General features: G+C 38.7%; 1 protein-coding gene across 9 annotated transcripts in view; it reads right to left on the bottom strand.

Annotated features, from left to right (window-relative positions):
• Window positions 1–361: 361 nt before the first annotated feature.
• CAGE1 (cancer antigen 1) overlaps window positions 362–24946 on the bottom strand; it is a 55774-nt gene continuing 31189 nt past the window's right edge. For 6 of the 9 annotated variants that reach the window (XM_042985770.1, XM_042985771.1, XM_042985772.1 and 3 more), the window contains exons 10-14: window positions 20244–20348; window positions 19549–19619; window positions 5195–5263; window positions 2720–2759; window positions 1358–1471 (exon numbers count right to left, since the gene is read on the bottom strand). In XM_042985770.1, the coding sequence (XP_042841704.1) occupies window positions 1376–1471; window positions 2720–2759; window positions 5195–5263; window positions 19549–19619; window positions 20244–20348 (381 nt within the window). In that variant the 3' untranslated portion in view covers window positions 1358–1375. Of the gene's footprint in view, window positions 1174–1357; window positions 1472–2719; window positions 2760–5194; window positions 5264–19547; window positions 19620–20243; window positions 20349–24946 lie in introns of those variants that run through there. The other 3 variants (XM_042985773.1, XM_042985774.1, XR_006217499.1) reach the window with 3 other exon arrangements.

The following is a 24946-nucleotide window of genomic DNA, read 5'->3' as shown; positions in this document are numbered from 1 at the left end:
CAGGTAAAATATCATAAATGTCTAATAACATACATGGCAAATGTGGTGCTTAGGCACACGCTCCTGTTTGCAGACAGCCTATGTTAATCCCTCCTTTCCAAAAGTTTCATCACAATCGTGTACAGATTGCAGAACTGCATTAGCCATCTTTATGTTAATCTCTCTTTTTAAAACTGGAATCATTTCCAAAACTTTCAATGCTTAATTTTCTGAAACACAACACTGTCACAGCTGCATTTTTCTGTGCATTTCTCATCATTTGTCTTAAATGGTATTGCAACTTTTTGAATTTGAGAAGTTAAAATTTCTGTTTCAAAATTCACATAAGATCTGTCTTACAGAATTCCTCAGCAAAAATAACAACAATAATAATAGCTTTTATTTATTCAGCGCTTCCTTCAAGTGCAGATATATATTCTCCATATATTCTTCTCTTGTACTTACCTGAGTAATTTCAGTGCAAAACTAATTTCAGCAAGCTAAAATAATTTCTCCCTTCCAATAGTTGATTCAACAGCTACATCTCCATCCTGGTTCTGGGATTTAGCAAGAGGATAATATGCATGTAGGCACATTTGTTTTTCTGTTTTATCTCACAAAATCAGCTGTTTCTGGTTCCTTTGTTTAAATTCAGAACTAATTCCTCAAAACTATGTTAAAGTAGAAATTATGAGTTAGGTCTCAAAGGACCAGTCCTCCCCTTTCATCTGTGTTTTAATTCCAAAGGATTTCAGAATTAGTGTCTTAAAATTTGGTTGGTAGTAGGAAGAGCTTGCCTGCCGGAAGAGAAAAACGATGTCCTACAGGCAGAAACAAAAAGTTGGAATGAGATACATTACTGTTTTATGTGTCCTTAAAGGCTTGATAATATGGAAGTGATATTGTGTGAATGAAAATAGACATTTGCAAAAGAAGCCACTTGTTCCTCTGTTTATGTTAAAGTAAATATGTTTTGTCATTCACAGGAATAAATTAGAAGAAAAGTAATCACAATTTTTAGGATGTATAATTTCATCATTTATACAGATTTTAATGTATCATTTGTATGATTGATCTGGTTACTATACTTAGTAATGACTGTGCTCCTGGACTGGTTGACGAAAATGATTAATGTTTAATCTTCAATCCTATTTAATTTAAATAATTTCTATTTCCTTCTAAAATATCTGGCATCTAAAAATGAAAGGAAAAAAATGTATCAAGTTTTTAGGAAACACAGGCATTCAGTGACAGGACAGCTGATTCTTGATTACATATGGCATTCTTAATTATATATACAATTCTTACTGCATAAACAGCTAATTCTTATATACATATGGAAAAGTAGTACAGCCTGTAGATGGATAAACTTCACAGATAACACCACTACTATATTTTAATAAATAATTTTTTGTTTCAACCTTTTTCTCATTAAGGAACATGGCAAGGAACAAGGGTGGTTGAGTTTCATCTTCCTTGGTTTGGTTGCCAGCTGGCAGAATGAAGAAAAAGGAATAGAAACAAGAATGTAAATATTTCATAAAATGACTTACCAGCACAGTATAACTAAGAACTGGTAGGTAGTATTAAGGTATTCTCATAACTCCACTATTAGAACAGCTGGGTCTCAGTGGAGCATATACAGACATGCCCTTGACTGTACCCCTCTTCCACAAAGCTATATCACAAATAGGCCACAGGTTTTCATGAATACATACCCTTGGCTTGGGGTAGGACAAGGGCACCAGTGGCTACATCTTATATTAGGAATTACTCCACCATGGGTAGCATTGGTCCTGGGTCCTGAGTCTGCCTAACACCCCCTCCTATTTAGTACCTATTAGGGGATAGGTGCTGGGGGATACCAAAATGAATATGAGACAATCCCTGCACTAAAAGGGTTCTAGTCAAGTTAAGGGATGTGCAAGTAGAGAACAGTAATGAAATGTTGCAGGTGCTGTTTTATCAAAGGGGACAGTGTGGGCACATGGTAGGAAGCCAGTCAGTTGCATGTGGGAGACAGGGCAGGAGAGGCTTTATACAGGAGATGGAGCTTGAACTGGTCTGTAAGTCTGTGAGGTGGGAACTGAAGTAAGAGGAGAAAAGGAATTGAGAGAGAACATTCCTGGCAGGGGAAGATGCATGGGCCATACCAGGAAGGCATAAAAATAACAGCATGTTTGGAAAATGGCAAGTGGTTAGATGTGGTTTGGTGTATGATGACAAAGAGGAAGCAGTGAATGAGAAAGCTGGATAGGAGGGTGAGGGCCAGATCATAGAGGACCTTACATGCTGCGCTAGGGAGCTCGATTTGATCCAGAATGCAAGTGGGAACCACTGAGGGGTTTTATGTAGGGAAGGGGCATCATCCTTTTTGCTTCTGAAAGATGACTCTCTGTCTACTCTGTGGAGGATGGAAGGAAGGGGTGCCAAGCTGGAGGCAGAAACAAGTAGGAGATGACTGTCATAGGCCAGATGAGAAATGATGAGGGCCTGACATGTGGCAGTGGCTGTAGGGATGCAGTGAAGAGGATGAATACAAGGAAAATTTCAGAAGGAAGGTTCCCAGTTACAGGATGTATGATGATCAGAGGTCAAAGAGGCCTCATCTGAGGACAGAAAGGAAAGCGACACTGAACATTACTAAAATGTAACTTTAGGAACTCCTATTTAATCTTGTGCTACGGTCAAATTACATGGAAACAGAATATTCTTTATAGTGATCATCAGTATGACCTACCACGGTCAAGGACTTTGGATGATATTCTAATCTTCTTGGTCTGTAGGAGATAGAGAATAACGTTAAAAAAAAAAAAAAAAAGTGGCGGGCTAAAATAGAGACCCTAGTGAACAAGTATGCCATTATTTAATATGTTCTTGCCTTCACTTTCAAGGAGAAATTGCCATTTAGGATAGAACTATGAGCACCTAAAAGATTCAGAGAAAGCTTTTCAGTGTGTAATATATGGATCAGTCTCATTGCAATTAAATAAAAATATTGAGCCACAGTCTTGTGTTTTAACATTCTCATGGACTTCTTTAGGATAAGATTCTGGCTCTTGAAAATGATAGAGAACTAGAAGCAAAAAAAAAAAAAAAAAAAAAAAAGACATCTGAAACTATTAACGTGCTCACTTTTATCTCCGAATTTCCCACTCTTTCCACTACTGAAGACAGTCAGTGACAGGAGCACCACAATTCTGAGGCAGTGCAGAGGTAGTCTAAAGTGTGTTCCCCGTGCTGAGGGGAAGCTTCAAGGACGGTGGTGGCTGAAGGCTCCTGTAAGTCTCCAGTTTTCTAAGAAACAGCCTTGACCAGCCGGAAAGGGCTCTTCTACTTCAGCTCACCCCCTGACTTCAAAGGCCATTCGAAGTTTACACAAATGGGCCTCAAACCAACTGTGAAAATAGGCTAAATAAACAACTAGCTGTACTAGTGAAATCTGTAAATTTATATGCAAATTTTCTTATTTTAAAATAAGGATGGGAAAAACATTCCACAGTTTCTGACAGCAATTCAGAGAAGATTCATATTCAGTTTAAATTAGCAACTATAGGGCATCTGTAATATGCCAGGCATCAGATTGTATTCTTTCATATTAGGGGGAAAAAATCATAGTTAACCTATCACTTTGCAAATAGTAGGATAATCTGCTAAGGGGTTTTAATTCTCAAAACATAGTTGTATTGCAAATGGTATGCTGAACATTCGTGACTCATGACATAGTCAAAACTCAACTTTAATATCTGCTTCCCATTTCTGCTTTAGACTTTCTTCACTCAAGAAAGCTTTTCCTTTGCCATTGGCTAAATATGCAGCAGGCCCAGTGATGTCGTTGGCTAACTCTAAGGTGAGGTCAGTCCTCACTGTGGGGCACGAACACAATCTCAATTCAGTAAGCAGAATGTCCGGTCTTGCATATTAATCCTTTAATCTTCATTCAAAAGTAGGACTTCTCCTCCCCCTTGCCAAGCTAAGGCATGTAGTTGGGAGCACCACCTGCCATTGGGGGTCAATTTCTGCTCCCTCTTCACTCACCATCTCCCCCATTTGCAGGAGGAGGGAGGAGAAGTAAGGTGCTGGGACATTTTTACTTGGTATGGTGACTTCAGTCTCTGGGCTTGTAGTGGCTAAGCTGACTGCGTCTGTGGAGCTTGCCACTGCTAGGGACCTCTGTCCTGCAGTTCCCTTGACCAAGGCCAATGCATCTCCCTTCTGGTGGTCACCTGATACTCCATCAGCCTCTAAAAATCTGGCATTCCCTTCTGGCCTCTTGGTGCTGGTAGCCTTCCAGGCAGCTTTGGGCAGAGCCCAAGATAACTCAACTCTCTCCTGTCTGGTTCTTAAGAAACTATCACACACATCTTTTGTCCTGCTGACGAGCTCAGAGAGAACAGGCCACCCCATCACAGCCCCTCTTTGGATCTGCCACAGCTTGCTTTAGTTATCTCAGGCATGGTGTGTCACTGGCGTTGTTTCCCAACTTTTAGGGCATGCATATCAAAGCTCTCAAGTTGATCTTCTGGAAACCCCCACACCAGGCTTTAAGCAAAAGAGGTAGAATTACTCGGGGGCAATGGGAGCTCACGATATGAGGGATTCAAAGAAATTTCTTTTCCAGTCTTCCCCACTCTCCACAGTTTTTATACATTGGATCTGGTCAAGAGATAGGAGTCCTGAAAGCAGTTCTTTGCAATTTCCTTCAGAAACTCTGCACATGGGGAAACTCACTCTCACTTTGAGAACTGATAACTGTTTTTTTAGCACCTCAGGGACTAGGCCGTGAGGAATCCCATTTTAATATCCTGCTATGGTCTTAATCAACCCCATAGGGCTTGTGCATATACCTTGTAGCATCAAAATTACAGAAATAATGTATGTATTATAAGATTTAATATTAGTGTAAGAAAATCTGGTCATAAGATATATATGTAAGCTGTTTTGGTGTAGACAAAATATTAGCTCATATCTTTATATAATCTTCCTTAGAGGTGATTGTAAGTTCCATGAGGGCAGGTATTCTGGCTTTCCAATTCAAGTTCTACAAAAAACATTTATCTACCAACTATTTTATGCCAGGCAAAATACCAAGCACTTGCATATAGTGTATCTTAAATTAAGAAAAGGAAAAAAAAAGTTTTTTAAATGTATTATTCATTAGACTTATGTTTTAAAGTTAAAGACATTATTATTTAGAAACAAAGAGAAAACTTACCTTGATTTTCTTGCTTTCTTTCTGGGCCTCCTAATTAAATCTTCCAGATGTTTATTTCTCTTTTCTAAACTGAAGGAAGAAACAATTGGATTTTATGACTAAAACTGACTTTTCTAAACTAATATTTTGTTGGACTCACTGGGGGATTTGAGACGATAAGTGTAAGTGGTGATCTAGCTTCCTGTATATCATCCATCCACCTCACCGTATGAGAATTTGGGATTCTTTCCTAGCAACTCAAATTATTTAATTAATTTCTTCCTTTATAGGTTCCAGTAGTGAAGAAGGAAAGTAGATAGTAGTAAACCTATAAAGTGACAGACGTTCTATTCATTTACACAGACAGTGAGAGAACTGATCCCTTTGCTCGAGGAAACTCAACATGATCCTGGGAATAACATGTTAAAAACACAGCCCCTGGGGGCGCCTGGATGGTTCAGTCGATTGAGAGATTGAGCGTCTGACTTTGGCTCGGGTCATGATCTTGTAGTTTGTGGGTTTAAGCCCTGCATCAGGCTCACTGCTGTCAGTGCAGAGCCCTCTTCAGATCTTCTGCCCCGCTGTCTCTCTGACCTTCCCCTTCTTGTGCTCTCTCTCTCAAAAATAAACAAACATTCAAAAGAAAAATATTTTTAAAAGCACAACCCTTGAGCTGTGAACTGCTTTAACATGGGGGAAATGTGTAATAGTGTCGTAGGAAGGATCACAGCACGCAGGTGGCCTGTTAGAGATTTACTTGTGTTCTACTTTTATGGCTTTTAGCAAGAGAGGTACAAGCAGGTTCCCTTCTTGCCTTTAGGAGGGCAAATTCAATTAAAGTAGTCTCTTCCCAAACTCCCTTTCCCATCCAGGGACAGTTTATTAGTTTCCTGTGGCTGCTGCAGCAAATGACTACAAAGCTGGAGGCTTGAAAAACACACCTTTATTCTCCCACGGTTCAGGAGGTCAGAAGTCTGAAATCAGATACACTGGGCTAAAGTCAGAGTGTCAGCAAGGATGTGCTCCCTCCAGGGGCTCAGAAAGAGCCTTCTTTGCCTTGCCTTTTCCCTCTCTCTGGCCTCTGTCCTAATTCCTTGGCTCCTGGTTCCTCGGCACATGGCCTTTACTCTTCCTGCTGCTTGATCACATTGCCATCTTCTGTCATCAAACTTCACTCTCTCTGCCTCCCTCTTGTAACAACAATTGGGACTGCATTTAGGGCTCACCCGAATAATGCAGGGTAATCTCACCATCTCAAGATCCTTCATTTAATCACACCTGCAAAGCCTCTTTTGCCATACGAGGGCACATTCACAAGTTCCAGAAAATGGGATTTGGATGTCTTTGGGAAGCTGTTTTTCAGACTACTATGGAGAGTAAACAGATCTGTGGAGGATAGGAAATTCTCTTGCAGAAGTCATTACCTCAAATGCCTATGGAAGAGTCAAGCAAGTATGTGAACTGAGTAAAGCCAGCTAAGTGGGGATTTGGACAAACCAGAGAGCATTTGCCCCTATTGTAGAGGTCACTTTTAAGTAACAGACTTGAGCCATGAAAACTTGATCAAGGCAAAAGGGCCCACAGTGACCCCAACCTCCTGGCTGAATACAGACCCGGCCCATCAGGCAGCCTACCTCAAAATATCCATAAGCCCTAGCTGACCAATGGGTTACTTACAGCCAGGCACAGTTCCAAAAAAGGGAAAATTCCATTGGTCACCATACCACCTCACCTTCCCTCTTTAAATACAGTCCCCACCCACTGCCTTGTGGCAGACAGTCTCTCCTCTGCTGTCCTGCCCACTGCTCCCTTCGGTGTATTCAATAAACTTCTATCTCCTTTGTTCTGCCTCATGTGAATTCTTTCATTGCCCAGGCCACTGGCTTCCACTAAGTCTGGTCGCCCCACATTTGGGGGCCCCCATGATTGGGAGGGAATCATACCCATTCCCTGCCTAAAGGACAAAGTTGCTACTTGGCTGATGTTGCCTGATGTTGCCATGTGGGAATGTTGCACTAATGATGTTAGATCTTAATTTTAAAGAAGAGATGGAAATCTAAATCTTTACAGGAAATCTTCCTTTTTAAATATTAGCAATATTTCAAAAATACTTTAAACATTAGATGGACCAAACAAAACACATCTGCCTTGGGATATGCCTCATGGGGTGTCATTCTGAAACCTCTGCATTATTGTCCAGAGATATCAGGCTTTTGTTTTCAAAGATTAAAGGGGAGATGTTGTCCATCCAGGAGGGGATGAAAATATTAAATAGGTCCTCTGTTTACAAACAGCTTGAGTCTGTCATGCTTCATTATTAGAGAAAATGCCATGGAATAAATCTTTGTCTTTCTAGAGCTCACAAACAACAGCCCAAGTCGTGGAGGAAAAGGATACTCAAGGAGAGAGACTAAAGGGGCTGAGTAGGTTAAGCGTCTGACTTCAGCTCAGGTCATGATCTCACGGTTTGTGGGTTTGAGCCCTGCATTCAGCTCTCTGCTGACACCTGGAACCTACTTCGGATTCTGTGTCTCCCTCTCTCTCTGCCCCTCCCCTGCTCATGCTCATGCTCATGCTCTGTCTCTCTGTCTCAAAAATAAACATTAAAAACAATTTTTTTTAGGATTTAAAAAAAAAGTAAAAAAGGAGAGAGAGTGAAAAGTTCTTCTAAGCGTGCTGCAAGCACCAATGTAACGTACTTATACACAGTGCTCCTGTGCATAGAGCTGAGGACAAAAAGTCACAGCCTAAGGCCAGGTAGGTGGAGTCATTGGTTTCCATGGGGGAAGTGATATCCTCCCTTGAAGAACACTGGCAGCTCATGCAGAAAGCCAAGCAAGCAGAGCAGCACCATCCAGCAGAATGAAAGTGCTAACTGGACCAAGCCAACAGATGGCATGATGTCCCTGCCTGGGAGTGGAAGTCAGACTTACCCATTGTAAAGTCTGTGTTAGCACTGGCGTTTGTTCTTTGTTTTTTAAACATCTTTATTAATGTATAACTGACATATAATGAACTGCACAAATTTAACATGCAGTTTGATGTTTGACATATATATTCACCCAGAGAACAATAATCACAATGAACATAGTGAACATATCCATCATCTTCAAAATTTTGCTCATGTACTTGTGTAATCCCTCACTCCCATTCCTCCTTGCCCCCAAGTCCCCAGACAACCACTGACCTGCTTTCTCTCACTATGGATTACTTTCCATCACCTAGAATTTTATATAATGGAATCTTACATTCAGTCCAATTATTTTGACATTGATCCATGTTGTTGCCATGTACCAAGAGTCCATTCATTTTCTCTTTTTTTTTAATCACTGAGTAGTATTCTACTGTGTGGCTATTCTACAATTTATCATTTTACCATTTGAGGGACATATGGGTTGTTTTCAGCTCTGGGCTATTACAAATAAAGCTGGCATGCACAGTCATCTTTGTGTGTACACAAGTCTAGAAATACAAAGACTTATTCCATGGCATTTTCTCTAATAATGAAGCATGATAAACTCAAGTTGTTTGTAAACAGGGGGCCTATTTAATATTGGCATCTCCTCCTCATTTGGATCAACACGTAGGAGTGCTGAATCATACAGTAGTGTCTGTGTAACTTTGGAAGAAGCTGCCAGACTGCTTCTAGAGTGGCTTGTGTCATATTCCATTCCCACCGGGATGGTCTGAGCTGGTCAGCTGCTCCACATCCTTGCCAATACTTTGTAGAGTCAGTCTTTGAAAACTTCCAGTAGTTGTGTAGAGTTATTCATTGTGGTTTTGTCTTTTAATGATGCTGAGTATCTTTCCATGTGCTTCTTCATCATCCATATATCTTCTTGGTGAAGTATCTGTTCAAATATTTGCCATTTTAATTGGGTTGTTTTCTTACTACTGAGTTTTGAGATTTGTTATATATTCTGGATAAAAGTTCTCTATCAGATATGACTTGCAAATGTGTTCTTTCAGACTGTGGCTTGTCTTTTCATTCCTCTATCTGTCTCCTGAAGAGCAGAAGCTTAATTTTTTTTTTTGTTTCATTGAGACACAATGACACATACATAGCACTATGTAAGTTTAAGGTGTACAGCATAATGACTTGATTTATACATACTGTGAAATGATTACCACATGTTGCAGACTATGAGCCTGGAGTTCTCTCTTGTCCAGCAAGACAGTGGATGCAGAATTGAATATGTGAGAGGCTAATGTCTGGGAGGAGACAAGAGCCCCAAACAGGGGTTTCGTCTCCGTATTTGAGTTCACAAGATATTACCCACATGGTGAACGTGGAGAAAACAAGATATTACCCACGTGGCGAATGTGAAGAAAACAAGATCTTACACACATGGTGAATGGAAGAAAACAATCAGATAGTAATCATTAACTTGTGTGTAAGCAAAGGATCTTGAGGGCAAGTGGAGTTTGTGATCAAAGTACAATAGTATATTGGTGTCAGAATGGAAAGTACTCATGATCCCATTACAATATCTCACTACCTAATCTCGAGTGCTTTTGCCCCGTGGTGGTGGCTTTCCACCCTAAACTTTTTTCTAACCCATTTATGTAAGTAGAACCTATTTCCCCACAACCACAATAAGTTTAGTCAACATCCATCATCTCATATCAATACATGAAAAATAAAGAGAAAATAGGGGCAACTGGGTGGCACAGTTGGTAAAGTGTCTGACTCCTGATCTGGGCTCAAGTCCTGATCTCATGGTTGTGAGATAGAGCCCTGCGTCAAGCCCCATCTTGGGCTCTGTGCTGGGTGTGGAGCCTACTTAAGATTTTCTCTCTCTCTCCCTCTGCCCCTCTCCCATTCTCTGGCATGTATGCTGTTTCTCTCTTTCAGATTAAATAAACTTTTAAAAAAGAGTAAAAGATTTTTTCCTGTGATGAAAATATTATAATTTACTCTTAGGGACTTTAAAATATACCATACAGCAATGTTCAACTATAGTCATCATGTTTTACATTTCATCCCAAGTACTTACATATCTTATAACTGGAAATTTGTACCTTTTGACTACCTCCACCTAATTCTCATGCCTCCTCACATCCCCCACCACTGTTAATTACAAATCTGATCTCTTTTTCTATGGGTTTGGGTTTTCTTTTATTTTGTTTTTCAGATTTCACATATAAGTGATATCACATAGTATTTGTCTTTTTCTGACTTATTTCACTTAGCATAATGCCCTCAAGTTTCATCCATGTTGTTGCAAATGGCAGGATTTTCTTCTTGTTTATTACTGAATAGTATTCTTCTGTGTGTGTGTGTGTGTGTGTGTGTGTGTGTGTGTGTACATAACACATTTTCTTTATCCATTCATTCATCTATGGACACTTAGATTGCTTCCATACCTTAACTATTGTAAATAATGCTGCAATAAACATAAAGATACATATATCTTTTTGAGTGTTTTCATTTTCTTTGGATAAACACCAGGACATGGAATTTGTAGATCATGTGGTAGTTCTATTTTTAATATTTTGAGGAACCTCTACACTGTTTTCTATAGTGGATGCACCAATTTATATTCCCACCAACAGTGCATAAGTGTTCCTTTTCTCTATCTCCTTGCTAACACCTGTTATCTCTTGTCTTTTTGATGATAGCCATTGTAACAGGTATGAAGGCATATCTCATTGTGGTTTTGATTTTGCATTTCCCTGATGATTAGTAATGTTGAGCATGCTTTCCTGTACCTGTTGGCCATTTGAATATCTTCTTTGGAAAAATGCCTATTCAGGTCCTTTGCTCATTTTAAACTTGGATTGTTTGTTTTCCTGTTATTAAGTTGTATGAGTTCTCTACATATTTTAGATTTTAACCCCTTATAAGGTATATGATTTACAAATATTTCTACCATTTTGCAGGTTGCCTTTTCATTTTGTTATTTCTTTTATCATGCGGAGTTTTTAGTGTGCTGTAGTCCCACTTCTTTATTTTTTTTATTTTGTTGCCTGTGCTTTAGGTGTCACATCCAAAAAAATCAAGACTCATGTCAAGGAGCTTTTTGTTTTTAATTTTTTTTAATGTTTTATTTATTTTTGAAAGAGTGCAAGAGGGGGAGGGACAGAGAGAGAGAGGGAGACAGAGGATCCAAAGTGGGCTCCGTGCTGACAGCAGTGAGCCTGATGTGGGGCTCCAACTCACAAACTGTGAGATCATGACCTGAGCCGAAATTGGACGCTTAACCGACTGAGCCACCCAGGCGTCCCTGTCCAGGAGCTTTTTAAGCTATCTTTTTTCTTAGGAGTTTCATGGTTCTCAGTCTTTCATTTATGTCTTTAATCCATTTCAAGTTCTTTTTTTGAATGGTGGAAAGGAGTGTTCTAGTTTATTCTTTTACATGTGAATATCCAATTTCTAAGCACCATTTATTGAAGAGACTGTCTTTTCTCCATTAAATATTCTTGGCTCCTTTATCAAATATTAGTTGACTGTAAATGTGTGAGTTTATTTCTGGGCCCTTGGTCCTGTTCCATTGGTCTATGTGTCTGTTTTTATTCCAGTACCATGTTGTTTTGGTTACTATCACTTTATAAATATAGCTTGAAATCAGAAAGTGTGATGTCTCCTGCTTTGTTTTTCTTTCTCAACATTTGCTTTAGGCTATTCAGGGTCTTTTGTGATTCTACATAAGTTTTAGGATTTTTTTTTTCCTAAGAAATTTTTAATTTTGAGGAAATCCAATTATCAAATTTTATTAAAAAAAATTTTTTTAATGTTTATTTATTCTTGAGAGAGACAGACAGACAGAGCATGAGTGAGGGAGGGGCAGAGAGATAGGGAGACACAGAATTGGAAGCAGACTCCAGGCTCTGAGCTGTCAGCACAGAGCCCGATGTGGGGCTCAAACTCACAAGCCACGAGATCATGACCTGAGCTAAAGTCGGACGCTTAACCGACTGAGCCACCTAGGTGCCCCTCAAATTTTCTTTAATGGATTTAGTGTCTTTTCTAAATCATTGCCTAACCTAAGGTTAGAGGCATTTTCTTCTATATTTCTTGTAGAAGTTTTATAGTTTTAGCTCTTAAATTTAGATCTAATATGCATTTTGAATTTTTTCTGGCTGTAGTACAAGGTATAAATTAAAGTTTTTCTGTTTTTTCTTAAGTTTTTTTAAATTTATTTTTGAGAGAGAGAAAGAGACAGAGAGGGGCAAAGACAGAGAAAGACACAGAATCGGAAGCAGGCTCCAGGCTCTGAGCTGTCAGCACAGAGCCCGACATGGGGCTCAAACCCACAAACTATGAGATCATGACCTGAGTTGAAGTAGGACGTTTAACCCATTGAGCCACCTAAGCGCCCCAAAGTTTTTCTTTTTAAACAAATGAATATCCAAGTATTTCAGCACCATATGTGTCAAAACAATCTTTTCTCTACTTCATCACGTCTGCACCTTTATGAGACACCAGTCACCCATATATGTGTGGGTTTGTATCTAGATTCCATATTCTGTTCCATTGATCTTTTTTCCTATTTTAACATCAATGCCACACTGTTTTGATTATTGTAGCTTCACAGAAAGTCTTAAAATCAGGTTTTCCCCCAATTTTGTCCTTCTTTCTCAAAGTTCCTTTGACCATTCTGTGGCCCTTTGAATTTCCATATGAATTTTATTTATCTTTTTAAATTTTTTAATATTTATTTATTTTTGAGAGAGAGACACACACACAGCATGAGCAGGGGAGGGGCAGAGAGAGAGGGAGGGGATCTGTGCTATCAGCACAGAGCCCGATGCAGGGCTTGAACTCAAACCAAAGTCAAGAGTTGGACACTTAATGGACTGTACCACCAGGTGCCCTGGTTTTTTTTTTTTTTAATTATTAAAGCTTTCTACTCATTACTCCATGAATATTTTATTGCACTCCACTTACTTATGTATTCTTTAATCTTCCAATAAAGACAAAAATTTCTTTCAAAAGTTCATGCACATTTTTTGTAGGGAACTTTTGTTTGCTATTATATATAGACTTTAAAATTTTATTTAGTTTATTTACAGTGTAAAGAAATTAAATTGACTTTAGAAGTTTTTCATGATTGTCAATTTTGCTAAAGTCATTTGTAAATATCAATAATTCATCTGTAGATTATTTTGGGCTTTCTGGGTAGGCAAGTATATCATTGGAAAATAATGACAATTTTGTTACTTTTATACTAATATTCACAATTTCAATTTCTTTCTCTCTTCTTAGGACGCTGGTGGGGACTGCCAGCATATTACTACATAGAATTGTCAACAACAATGGGTTTATTTATCTTGTTCCTGATATTCAGATGAAAGAAATACTTACAGTGTTTCAACTGATTATTATATTGGCTTTGGGTTTTGGGAGGGCATGGGATGGGAACATACCCTTAATCAAAAAGTAGAAGATTCCTGGGGTGCCTGGGTGGCTCAGTCGATTGAGCGGCCAGCTGTTGGTTTTGGCTCAGGTCATGATCTTGTGGTTTTGTGAGTTTGAGCCCCGTGTTGGGCTCTGCACTGGCAGCACAAAGCCTGCTTGGGATTCTCTGTCTTCTCTCTCTCTGACCCTCCCCCACTCATGCTGTCTCTGTCTCCCTCAAAATAAATAAAAATAAACTTAAAAAAAAAGTACAAGATTCCCTTATTTGTATTTTTGTCATGAGCTGTACAAAAATATTTTTAATGTATACTGCTGTAGAATTTCTGAGCCTATTTAAATGCTATTTTCTCCTTTAATCAGTTAATGTGGTGGATTTTATTAATAGAGTTTTTAATGTTTCATTGCTGTAATAAATTCAATTTGCTCAGGAAGCATTGTTGTTCTTTTCATTGCTGGATTCAGTTTGTTTATTTTTGTTGAGAAGTTTTGTATCTATGTTTATGATGAAATTAATTTATCATTTATGCTTCTCAGGCTGTCCTTGTTTGCTTTTAATATTTTTTCTATAAACTCTCCATTTCATCTAATTTTTCAAAATCATTGGTATAAAGTTTTTATTATAATATCTCCTTAATTAATCTCTGCTGCACCTGCTGTCATTTCTCTGTTTTCATTTCATTTCGAAGTTTCTAGCAATAAAGTCTTATTGTCAAGAAATGATCTATGTTTTTGTCTGAAGTTTTTGTATCTTATCTGCATTTCTTCAAGAGTTCAAGTGGATAAAACATTCTAGGTTGGCAGTGACTCTTATCAGCACTTCACAGACAGTATTCCACTCTCTTCTGGCTTTTGTTGTTGCTATCCACAGGACAGAGGTCAGTCAAGCTGGTTTGCATTTGCAGATAAGGTCATTTCTCTTAAGCCTGGTTTTAAGATCCCCTCTTCCTATCTAGTGTTCTTTAATTTTACAACAACATTTCTAGGTCTTGGTTTCTTTACATTATCCTGTTCTGAAAAATCCTCCATAGTTTATTCTCCACCATTCCATTCTCTTTTTCTGAAATTCCAGGTAGTTTGGATCTTATTCCTCTGAGCAGTTTCACTTGACCTTTATTTCTTATGTGTTTGTGTAATAGTGTATGCGTTTTTTTCTCTTCTAACTCACTTATTCTTTCTTATTCAGTGACCAGTCTACTGTCTATCCTGTTCATTGAGCATGTATTATGTATGTATGTATTTCTGTGATACAGAGGGACTGGAAGAAGGGTCACATTAGATAGTGTGGTCATAGAAGGTCTCGGAGGAGGTGACATTTGAACAGAGACTATAGGTTGAGAAGGGCAAAATGTCAGGTCAGGGGAAAACATTCTAGGCAGAAGAAAGAGCAAGTGTGAATGCCCTGAGACAGACATGTCTTGCCAAGTTCTAGCAACTACAAGGAATAGGTAAGGAGAGACCAAGATGAGGTGGGAGAAAGAGCATGAGGTAAAAAAATTCAGGGTTTTAGCAGCTGTAGTGGAGAGTTTGCATTTATATTAAGGGTGAGGGGAGGCTCTTCAAGGGTTTAATGCACTTTGAAATAGTGCTATCTAATTTGTGGCTTTTAAAATAATTTTTAGAGAGATATAATTGACATAAAACTTCATTTTAGTTTCAGATGTTCAGCATAATGCTTTAATATTTGTATATATTGTGAAATGATCACCACAATAAGTCTAGCTGCCATCTGTTACCATATAGAGTTACAAAATTTTTTTCTTGTGATGAGAAATTTTAAGATTTACCCTCTTGGCAACTTCCAAATATGCAACATGGTATTATTAACTACAGTCACCATGCTGTACATGACACCCCCATGACTTATTTTATAACTGGAAGTTTGTACCTTTTGACCCCCTTTACCCATTTCACCGCCCCCCCAACCCCCTACCTGTGACAACCACTAATCTGTTCTCTGTATCTATGAGCTTGTTTTGTTTTAGTTTTTAGATTCCACATATAAGTGAGATCATATGGTATTTGTCTTTCTCTGACTTATTTCATTTAGCATTTCAAGGTCCATCCATGTTGTCACAAATGGTAGAATTTCTTCTTTTTTATGGCTGAATAATATTCCATTGCATACGTACATCACATTTTCTTTTTCTTTTCAGCCATCAATGGATACTTCAGTTGTTTCCATACCTTGACTATTGTAAATAATGCTGCAGTGATTTTCATTTTCTTCAGATAAATACCTAGAAGTAGAATTGCTGGATCATATGGTAGTGGTATCTTTAATTTTTTGAGGAACCTCCGTACTGCTTTCCACAGTGGCTGCACCAGTTTACATTCCCACCAATAGTGCATGAGAGTTGCCTTTCTTTCACATCTTAGCCAATACTTGTTATTTCTAGTCTTGTTAATAGCCATTCTAACAGGTGTGAGGTGATTTCTCCTTGTGGTTCTGATTTGTATGATGATTAGTGACATGAGCATCTTTTCATGTAACTGTTGGCCATCTGTATGTTAAACCAGGATATTTTAAAAATTTTTGCTTATGTTTATTTATTTGGGGGAGGAGGGGCAGAGAGAGAGGGAGAGACAGAATCCAAAGCAGGCTCCAGGTTCTGAGCTGTCAGCACAGAGCCTGACGTGGGGCTCGAACCCATGAAACATGAGATCATGACCTGAGCCTAACAACCAACTGAGCCACCCAGGCACTCTGAACTGGGATATTTTTGTGAGAGGATCTACCTCTCACCAAGATGTTGTCATAGATGTGATGGGGAGGAGGGTACAGAGAACAAGTCTAAAATTCCATAGAAAACTGTCCCTGAACCAGGAATATATGGAGCGGTACTTTTATACCTGAAACTGATCTGGCCACAGGTATTACAGGGAGAGCAGTGTTCGGGAGACAGATGCTTGGTTACTTGAATCTCTGTAGCATTACGGAAAAGCTGCCTTACTCAGACTGGGAAGACAGTGAATATACCTCTGAGGAAAGGGCACTTGGGTAGAGATTTTAAGAACAGTAGGAGATAACTGAGGTGCAGGTAGCCTTAGCGTTCCAGGTGGAACAGCCTATGCTAAAGTTATGAGGCCAAAGGGAATGTGATGCATTCGAGAAGCTATAACGTCTCCAGTGTGGCTGAAGGCAATGCAGGGAGTGTGGAGATGAGACTGGAGAGGCAGGCAAAATCCACATTGTGAAGAAAATTTTAGGTCATGTTAAGGATTTTTCTTTTATCTAAAAGTGGTGGAAGAAATCACTAAAAGTGTTTTAAGAGGCATGATCAGATTGATTTATATTTCAGAAAGATTACTCTGGCTGCATGCGCAAAATGGATCTCACCAAGTTCCTTCTTTTATTTAGTCTTTTAGAAAAATCAAGTGTCATTAACGGCTTTTATAAGCAAGCAGCTGTTTCTAAAATTCAAGGCATGTAAATTGAAAACTTACAGTATATCCAGTGAAAATATTTAAAGATACTTCAAACACTGCTAAATTTTAACAGAATAGCACCACCTTAAAGAAACATTGCTCTAATGATGTATTTGATAATTTTTGATGTAGCATACACCTTTTAAAAAGATCAAAACTAGGGCATCTGGGTGGCTCAGTCAGTTAAGCATCCAACTTCTGCTCAGGTCATGATCTCACATGAGTTCACCAGAATATCTGTTGTCAGTGCAGAGCCTGCTTCGGTTCCTGTCTCCCTCTCTCTCTGTCCCTCCCCAGCTTGTGCTTTCTCTCTGTCTCAAAAATAAATAAAAGCATCAAAAAATATTTTTAAAGATCAAAGCTAATTCATGATAATTTAAAAAAACTGCTTTCATGAATGTAAGAGACTATATTTGATTTAAAAAATGATGATTCTTATCACTTAAAGCAAATCAACTCACATGACATCTGGCAGTGGTTCTTGAACTGTCCAGACATTAGAATCACCTGGACAGCTTTTGAAATACACTGATGCCCAGAACCCACTTGTTATTTTAGTTTACTGCATCTGGGAGTAGAGTCTGAGCACTGTGATATTTTTAAAAAGCATTCAAGGGAATTTTAATGAGCATCCACAGTTGACAACCATTTTAGTAAAATTTATAGAACCCAGATGTCAAATCTCTTCTTTTTATTTTTTATTTATTTATTTTTTAAATGTTTATTTATTTCTGAGACAGAGAGAGACAGAGCATGAATGGGGGAGGGGCAGAGAGAGAAGGAGACACAGAATCCTATGCAGGCTCCAGGCTCTGAGCTGTCAGCACAGAGCGTGACGCGGGGCTTGAACTCACAGACCGTGAGATCATGACCTGAGCCGAGGTCGGATGCTCAACTGACTGAGCCACCCAGGCACCCCAAATCTCTTCTCTTAAAAAAATTTTTTTTAAGTTTATTTATTTTGAGAGAGAGCAAGCGGGGTAGGGGCAGAGGCAGAGGGGAGAGACAGAGAATCCCAAGCAGGCTTCACATTGTCAGTGAAGAGTGTGGGGCTTGAACTCATCAACTGTGAGATCATGACCTAAGCTGAGATCAAGAATCAGATGCTTAACTGACTGAGCCACCCAGGTGCCCCTCAAATCTCTTCTTGGCCACAAAGTGGATCAGTCACTTTTCTGAAATGTAAGTTCAAAAAAATTTGAATTTTAAAAATGACTGCGACAAAGAAATGTGGCCAGAGTGATGGTTTGATATTGGTTTAGAAATATTAGGTTATTTGTTATTTCTATATTTCATGAGCCCATGATGTTTGAACATTGGCTGAGTTTTCTTGGTTACAAGCTAAGGAGGAGTCTTATTTTACTTGTCTTCAGTGTATAATTAACACTCCTTTCCTCTTTCAAATTTAAAATTTGTCAATGTCAGTCTGAAAAATGGGAAAATTGTTTTAACATTCATTCTGCTTAGATACAATAATAAGAAACAAAAACAAACTTCCCAAGGTACAAATACCCGAACTGCCTTTGTTAGTTATCTTGTGGTGAGTTAGCCCTATAGAAAGTTCACATGTGGGGTGTGCCTTCTATGTAAGAATGTGCCTTCTATGTTCCTTACCTATGTAAGACCTTTTGCTTAAGCTTAGTGATAGCCAGCACAGTATAAATGAAATTGGGGGAAGGATGAAGAAACAGCATATGAGAAATGAAGATAATAAGTGAAAAAAATTGCAGAATTTTATTTATTTATTTATAAATGTTTATTTACTTTTGAGAGAGAGAGACAGTGCACATGAGTGAGCAGGGGACAGGCAGAGAGACAGACACAGAATTTGAACAGGCTCCAGGCTCTGAGCTGTCAGCACAGAGCCTGATGTGAGGCTTGAACTCACAGACTGTGAGATCATGACCTGAGCCAAAGTCAGACGCTTAACTGACTGAGCCACCCAGGTGCACCTTATTTTTTATTTTTATTTTTATTTTTTTTAGAGAGAGAGAAAGAGAGTGCCAGAGGTGGAGAGAGAGAATCTTAAGCAGACTCTGTGCTCAGAGTGGAGCCTGATGTGGGGCTCCATCCTATGACCCTGGGATCATGACCCGAGCCAAAATCAAGGGTAGGACGCTCAACTGACTGAGCCACCCAGACGCCTCAAGCTGAATCTCATTCTCATGAGAGAGTTTAGTTGGTACTTGATATATATATATATATATATATATATATATATATATATATATATGTTTCATTTGGTGTGCATTCAAAACTTTTTGTGAATAAAGTCTAAGCATTGCAAGGTTATTTTACCTGAACACCATGGAATAGCTCCTGAAATTTTTGGATGTTTCTCACTAAGTTTGTCACCACCCCCCTCCCTGAAATCAAAGGGAGCTCTGAGAAAAGAAGATGAAAATCTGGTTATTCAAGTAGTCAGACATTGAGCAGACTATTTGATTGAAGAATGGCCTTAATTTATAAAAACTTCACATTTTTCCTCTTTCTAGGAGCCTAAAAAAATAAACTTGGTAAGCCAGAGAGCAAAATAAAATACCGGTAAATGTTTACAAAATTAAAAACTAAGCTTTTTTCAACTTACTGTACAATATGGGAGCGGGATATCTCAAGCCTTTGGTCAGCACATTCGATAATTTCTTCGTATGATGTAACCTTGAAAAAAATAAGCCAAAAAATTATTCTATGATAAATTCTAGAATTTTTATTTTTGTTTATATTTGCTTTTATAAAAATCTCTTCAGTTGAAGTTCAATTATGTGAATTTCATCAATAGCTTTACAGTAGGCAAAACATCTTCCTTACAGTTTGAAATCAGGAATATGAATAGAAATAGAATCATAAAGTACCTATTCATCATGCAGAAAGAGTGAAGTGTCAGAAAATGGACAACTGTAGTGAGTCAACTATAATCCAGTTGTCTTCCACACAAGTGGTAGATGTATCAGCTAAGGGTTAGAGCCTGTTTGGTTAAAGTTAATGCAGTTTTCAGAAGGTAAACTAGAATGTTAAGTTGAAAAGATCTACAATTACCCTCAAAATGAAGTCGTAATACTAAGACCTAAAATTGCCAACAGCAGGGGATAGATACACAGAATGTTCTTTGTTAGATGTCAGCTAAAAGGCTGATGGGAGCATTTTATAATGTCATTATGAAGTGAAAAGAATCAATATAAATGTGTTCCATCATTCTTCAGATCCTTTGTAGCACTAAAATTCTATTATTTTAATATTTGGCATAGTTTTTAAAGACAAATATTTCTATAAGAACATTTGTACCTTATTTATTAAGTTGCCTACGTATCTTTGATATTTGTCATTTTCTTCAGTGAGTCTGTTGCAATGGTCTTCTTTTGACTCTAGAAGATTTCCTAATTTTGTGATCTATGGAGAAACATCAGTAAAAATACTAACCTGGAAACTGCCATGAAAACCACACATGGTTGCTGAGAACTAATGAGAACAGTAGCCTATACTTTATTTCAAGATTCTTTTTTTTTTTAAGTGTATTTATTTGTTTCTGAGAGAGAGATAGCACTAGTGGGGGAGGGGCAGAGAAAGAGGGAGAGAGAGAGAGAATCCCAAGTAGGCTCAGCACTGTCAGCGCTGAACCGTGGGGCTTGAACTCACAACTGTAGGATCGTGACCTGAGCCAAGAGTTGGACACTTAATCCACTGAGCCACCCAGGTGCCCTTATTCCAAGATTCTCTTAAACCAAGTTGTATCACAAGTGAATTAATAGACACTAATCCTAGTTAGATTGCATTTATAACAGAGGAACAGAAATAATTTTATAATTTTATACTCACAATTATAACTTCCTCCAATTTAACATTATGAAAGACCTTTGCAAATAATTGAACATTTGTTAGTGAAAACGAACGTCTGCCCAAAATCTTCATTATCCTCTTTCCATTTATAACCAGTGCATTGATATATTTGCTCCCATCTGAAGTAAAGCACTGATGTCCCTGATGATGCATTTTCAGGTTTGATACATAGTCTCAACTTGCATAAATGACACCAAGTTTTTAAAAAGGCTCAGCTCAATGTATGTCATGTTCTGACCTAAGGTCTAATGTTTTACACACAAAAAACTACCAAAAATTTAATGTTTATTTTTAGAGAGAGAGACAGAGAAAGAGAGAAAGCACAAGTGGGGGAGAGGCAGAGAGAGGAGACACAGAATCCAAAGCAGGCTCCAGGCCCTGGGCTGTCGGCCTAGAGCCTGATGTGGAGCTTGAACTCACAGACCCTGAGATCATGACCTGAGCCGCAGTTGGACACTTAACCGACTGAGCCACCCAGGTGCCCCCAAAATGGCCATCAACCTTCTAATGTTTTAGATATACTTACATGTCTGTAGTGAAATCCCATAGGAGAAGCAACAGCAAAACAAATTTGCTGCGGGAATAGCCACTCTCTTATTCTCTCTTATGTAAATAAATGGGGACAATACCAAATTAATGGTCCTATTCTTCTGACTACATACATTATTTAAGGTAGGGAGTACAGATATTATGATCTCAGTTTAACAGATGGAATCAAGGGGAAGAGAATCTAAAAGTTTTTGAAAGGTCTAGAAGTGGGGAAGACTAAAATCCGTATTGATCAACTATTAGCATAGGGCTTGGCTTTTCCCATTCTATTACTTCCCTGCACTCCTCACCTGGAGCTTCAGGTATCTCGTGACCTCTAACTAAAGCAATATGGAATTCTTACTCACTTCTGTTTTTCATTTATAGACTTCATGGCACGTTTTGGATTTCTTTAATGGCTTTCAAGATCAAAGTAATAACTCTTTTAAATCTGCTGACTGAATTTTTTAAATTTGTTAACCTCAGATTAAAGAAATAAGAGCAGAATATTCCTTAAAGAATATTTGTTTTAGAGGTGAAGGAATAGCTCTCATAAAGCAGTTTTTTGGATTACAGTGAAAAGGAATCAAAATTTTAAGTTTCTGCTGAAGTGTGTGTAAAGTTTAACTGCTTTAAGAGTATTATTGAGGGGCGCCTGGGTGGCTCAGTTGGTTAAGGGTCTGACTTTGGCTCAGGTCATGATCTCACCATCTGTGAGTTCAAGCCCCACGTGGGACTCTGTGCTCACAACTCAGAGCCTGAAGCCTGCTTCAAGTTCTGTGTCTCCCTCTCTCTCTGCCCCTCCCGTACTTGTTCTCTCTCTCTACCTCTCAAAAATAAATAAATGTTAAAAAAATTTAAAAAAAGAGTATTATTGACATATGACAACACATATTTTTATTAAACAATTTTATTCAATTTATTAAATATATTTTATTAAACATTTATTATTTATTTTTATTTACCCATTTTGAGAGAGAGAGAGAGAGAGAGAGAGAGAGAGAGAAAGAAAGAAAGCATGTGCATGTATGATTGGAGTAGGGGCAGACAGAAGGAAAGAGAATCCCAAGCAGGCACCATCCTATCAGCATGGAGTCTGACATGGCACCTGATCCCATGAAACATGAGATCATGACCTGAGCCAAGATCGAGTTAGACGCTTAACTGACCAAGCCAGCTGGGTGGCCCTAAATTGCACATATTTAAAGAGTACAGTTTGCTGTTTTCACATATATATACAACCATGAAGCCATCACCACAATCAATATAATGAACATATCCATCACTGCCCCTCCTCTTGCCTTTTGGTAATTCCTCTTTCTTGTCTGCCTGTCTTCCCTGACTCCCACACTCTATGTGAGCCCTGGCAAATACCCATCTGCTTTCTGTCACTATTGACTGGTCTGTATTTTCTAGAGTTTTATAGAATAGAAGCGAACAGTATTTACTCTTGTCTGGCTCTTCTCACTCCACACAATTTTGAGCTTCATCTAGGTTGCATGTATATCAGTAGTTCATCCCTTTTTTCTTGCTGAGTAGTATTCCATCGTGTGGACATACCACAATTTTTTTATCCATTCATCTGTTGCTAGACATTTGAGTTGCTGTCAGTTTTTGATTATAAATAAAGCTGCTAGAAACTTTCACATCCAAATCTTTGTAGAAACATATGCTTTCATTTCCTTGGGTAAATACCTAAGAGTAGACCAATGGCAGGTGTATGTTTAGCTTTTTAATAAACTGCCAAAATGTTTTCCAAAGTGGCTGTACCATTTTACATTCCCATCAGCCGCATATGAGACTTGTAGTTGTTCCACGTACTCATCAATCCTCAGTGTGATCAGTCTTTTTAACAGACACTATAATGGGTTATGTAGTGGTATTCATTGTGGTTTTAATGTGCATCTCAATGATGAGTATCTTTTCACATATTTATTTGCTATCCATGTATCCTTTTAGTGAAGCGTCTATTAAAACCGTTTTGCCCACTTTTTAAGTTGGGTTATTTTCGGGGCGCCTGGGTGGCTCAGTCGGTTGAGCGGCCGACTTTGGCTCGGGTCATGATCTCACAGTCCGTGAGTTCGAGCCCCGCATCTGGCTCTGTGCTGACAGCTCAGAGCCTGGAGCCTGTTTCGGATTCTGTGTAACGTTTATTTATTTTTGAGACAGAGAGAGACAGAGCATGAACGGGGGAGCGGCAGAGAGAGGGAGATACAGAATCTGAAACAGGCTCCAGGCTCTGAGCTGTCAGCACAGAGCCCGACGCGGGGCTCGAACTCACGGACCGTGAGATCATGACCCGAGCCGAAGTCGGCCGCTCAACCGACTGAGCCACCCAGGCACCCCAAAAAAAATTTTTTTTAAATAAATTGGGTTATTTTCTTCTTATAGAGTTTGAGGGTGCCTTACATATGTTTTTAAGTTTTCTTTTTTAAGTTCATTTATTTGAGAGAGAGAAAGCATGAGTGGGGGAGGCGCAGAGAGAGAAGGCAAGAAAGAGAATCCCAAGCAGGTTCCACACTGTCAGCATGGAGCCTGATGCGGGGCTCGAACCCACCAACATTAGATCATGACCCGAGCCCAAGTTGGACGCTTAACCAACTGAGCCACTTGGGCACCCTGGTGCTTTACATATTCTAGATACAAGTCCTCTATCAAATCTTTGATTTGTTGGGCACCTGGGTAGCTCAGTTGGTTATGCATCTGACTTAAGTTCAGGCCATAATCTCATGGTTCATGAGTTCAAGGCCTACAACAGGCTTTACATGGAGCCTGCTTTGGATCCCCTGTCTCCCTCTTTCTCTGCTCCTCCCCCACACTCTCTCTCTCACTCAAAAATAAACATTAAAAATATCCCTGTGATTTGTAAATTTCTCCCAGTCCATTGCTTGTCTTTTCATTAAAAGCTCAAATTTTAGAGTTTAAAAGAAATTTCAAAATAGAAATATTTTAGGGGCACCTGAATGGCTCAGTTGGTTAAGCATCCAACTCTTGATTTCAGCTCAGGTCATGATCTCACAATTCATGAGATGGAGTCCTACACTGGGCTCTGTGCTAAGAGTGCGGAGCCTGCTCAAGATTCTCTCTCTCCCTCTCTCTCTCTCTCTGCCCCTCCCCTGAATGCACATTCTCTCTCTCTCTCTCTCTCTCTCTAATAAGCTAAAAAAAAAAAAAAAAAGAAAAAGAAAAATTTTAGAAGACAGAATTGAATCATTGAAAAAGTCTAAAACATTTTCATGAAAGCATACCAAAAAGTATATGTAAAGTAATATTTAAATAATAAAGGATGGAGTGGTGGTAACATTTTTCTTTTGTAAAGGAAGATACCATGAGATAACCTTGAATGTGATATTTGAATAATATTAATGAAAGGTGTCCTTTAATGTGTCTTTTCCTTGATGTCTCAGAGACACTGTAGCACTTCTGAGCTGAATGCTAACCTGAACCCACTTGAAGTCTCCACTAAAAGAAAGTAGATTTGGATGAAGTATGAGAAACTGAAGAGTAGTAAAGTGACTATCTATGCACTTGGCTTAAAATAGCAGGAGATCTAGACCACTGTCAAACCGATGATAGAGCTCCCATTCACCACATGGTTCACAGAGAAGAGGCTTAACTTGGCT

Source organism: Panthera tigris, chromosome B2 (assembly GCF_018350195.1).
Source record: "Panthera tigris isolate Pti1 chromosome B2, P.tigris_Pti1_mat1.1, whole genome shotgun sequence".
NCBI lineage: Eukaryota > Metazoa > Chordata > Mammalia > Carnivora > Felidae > Panthera > Panthera tigris.
This window is presented reverse-complemented; position numbering and strand designations above follow the sequence as displayed.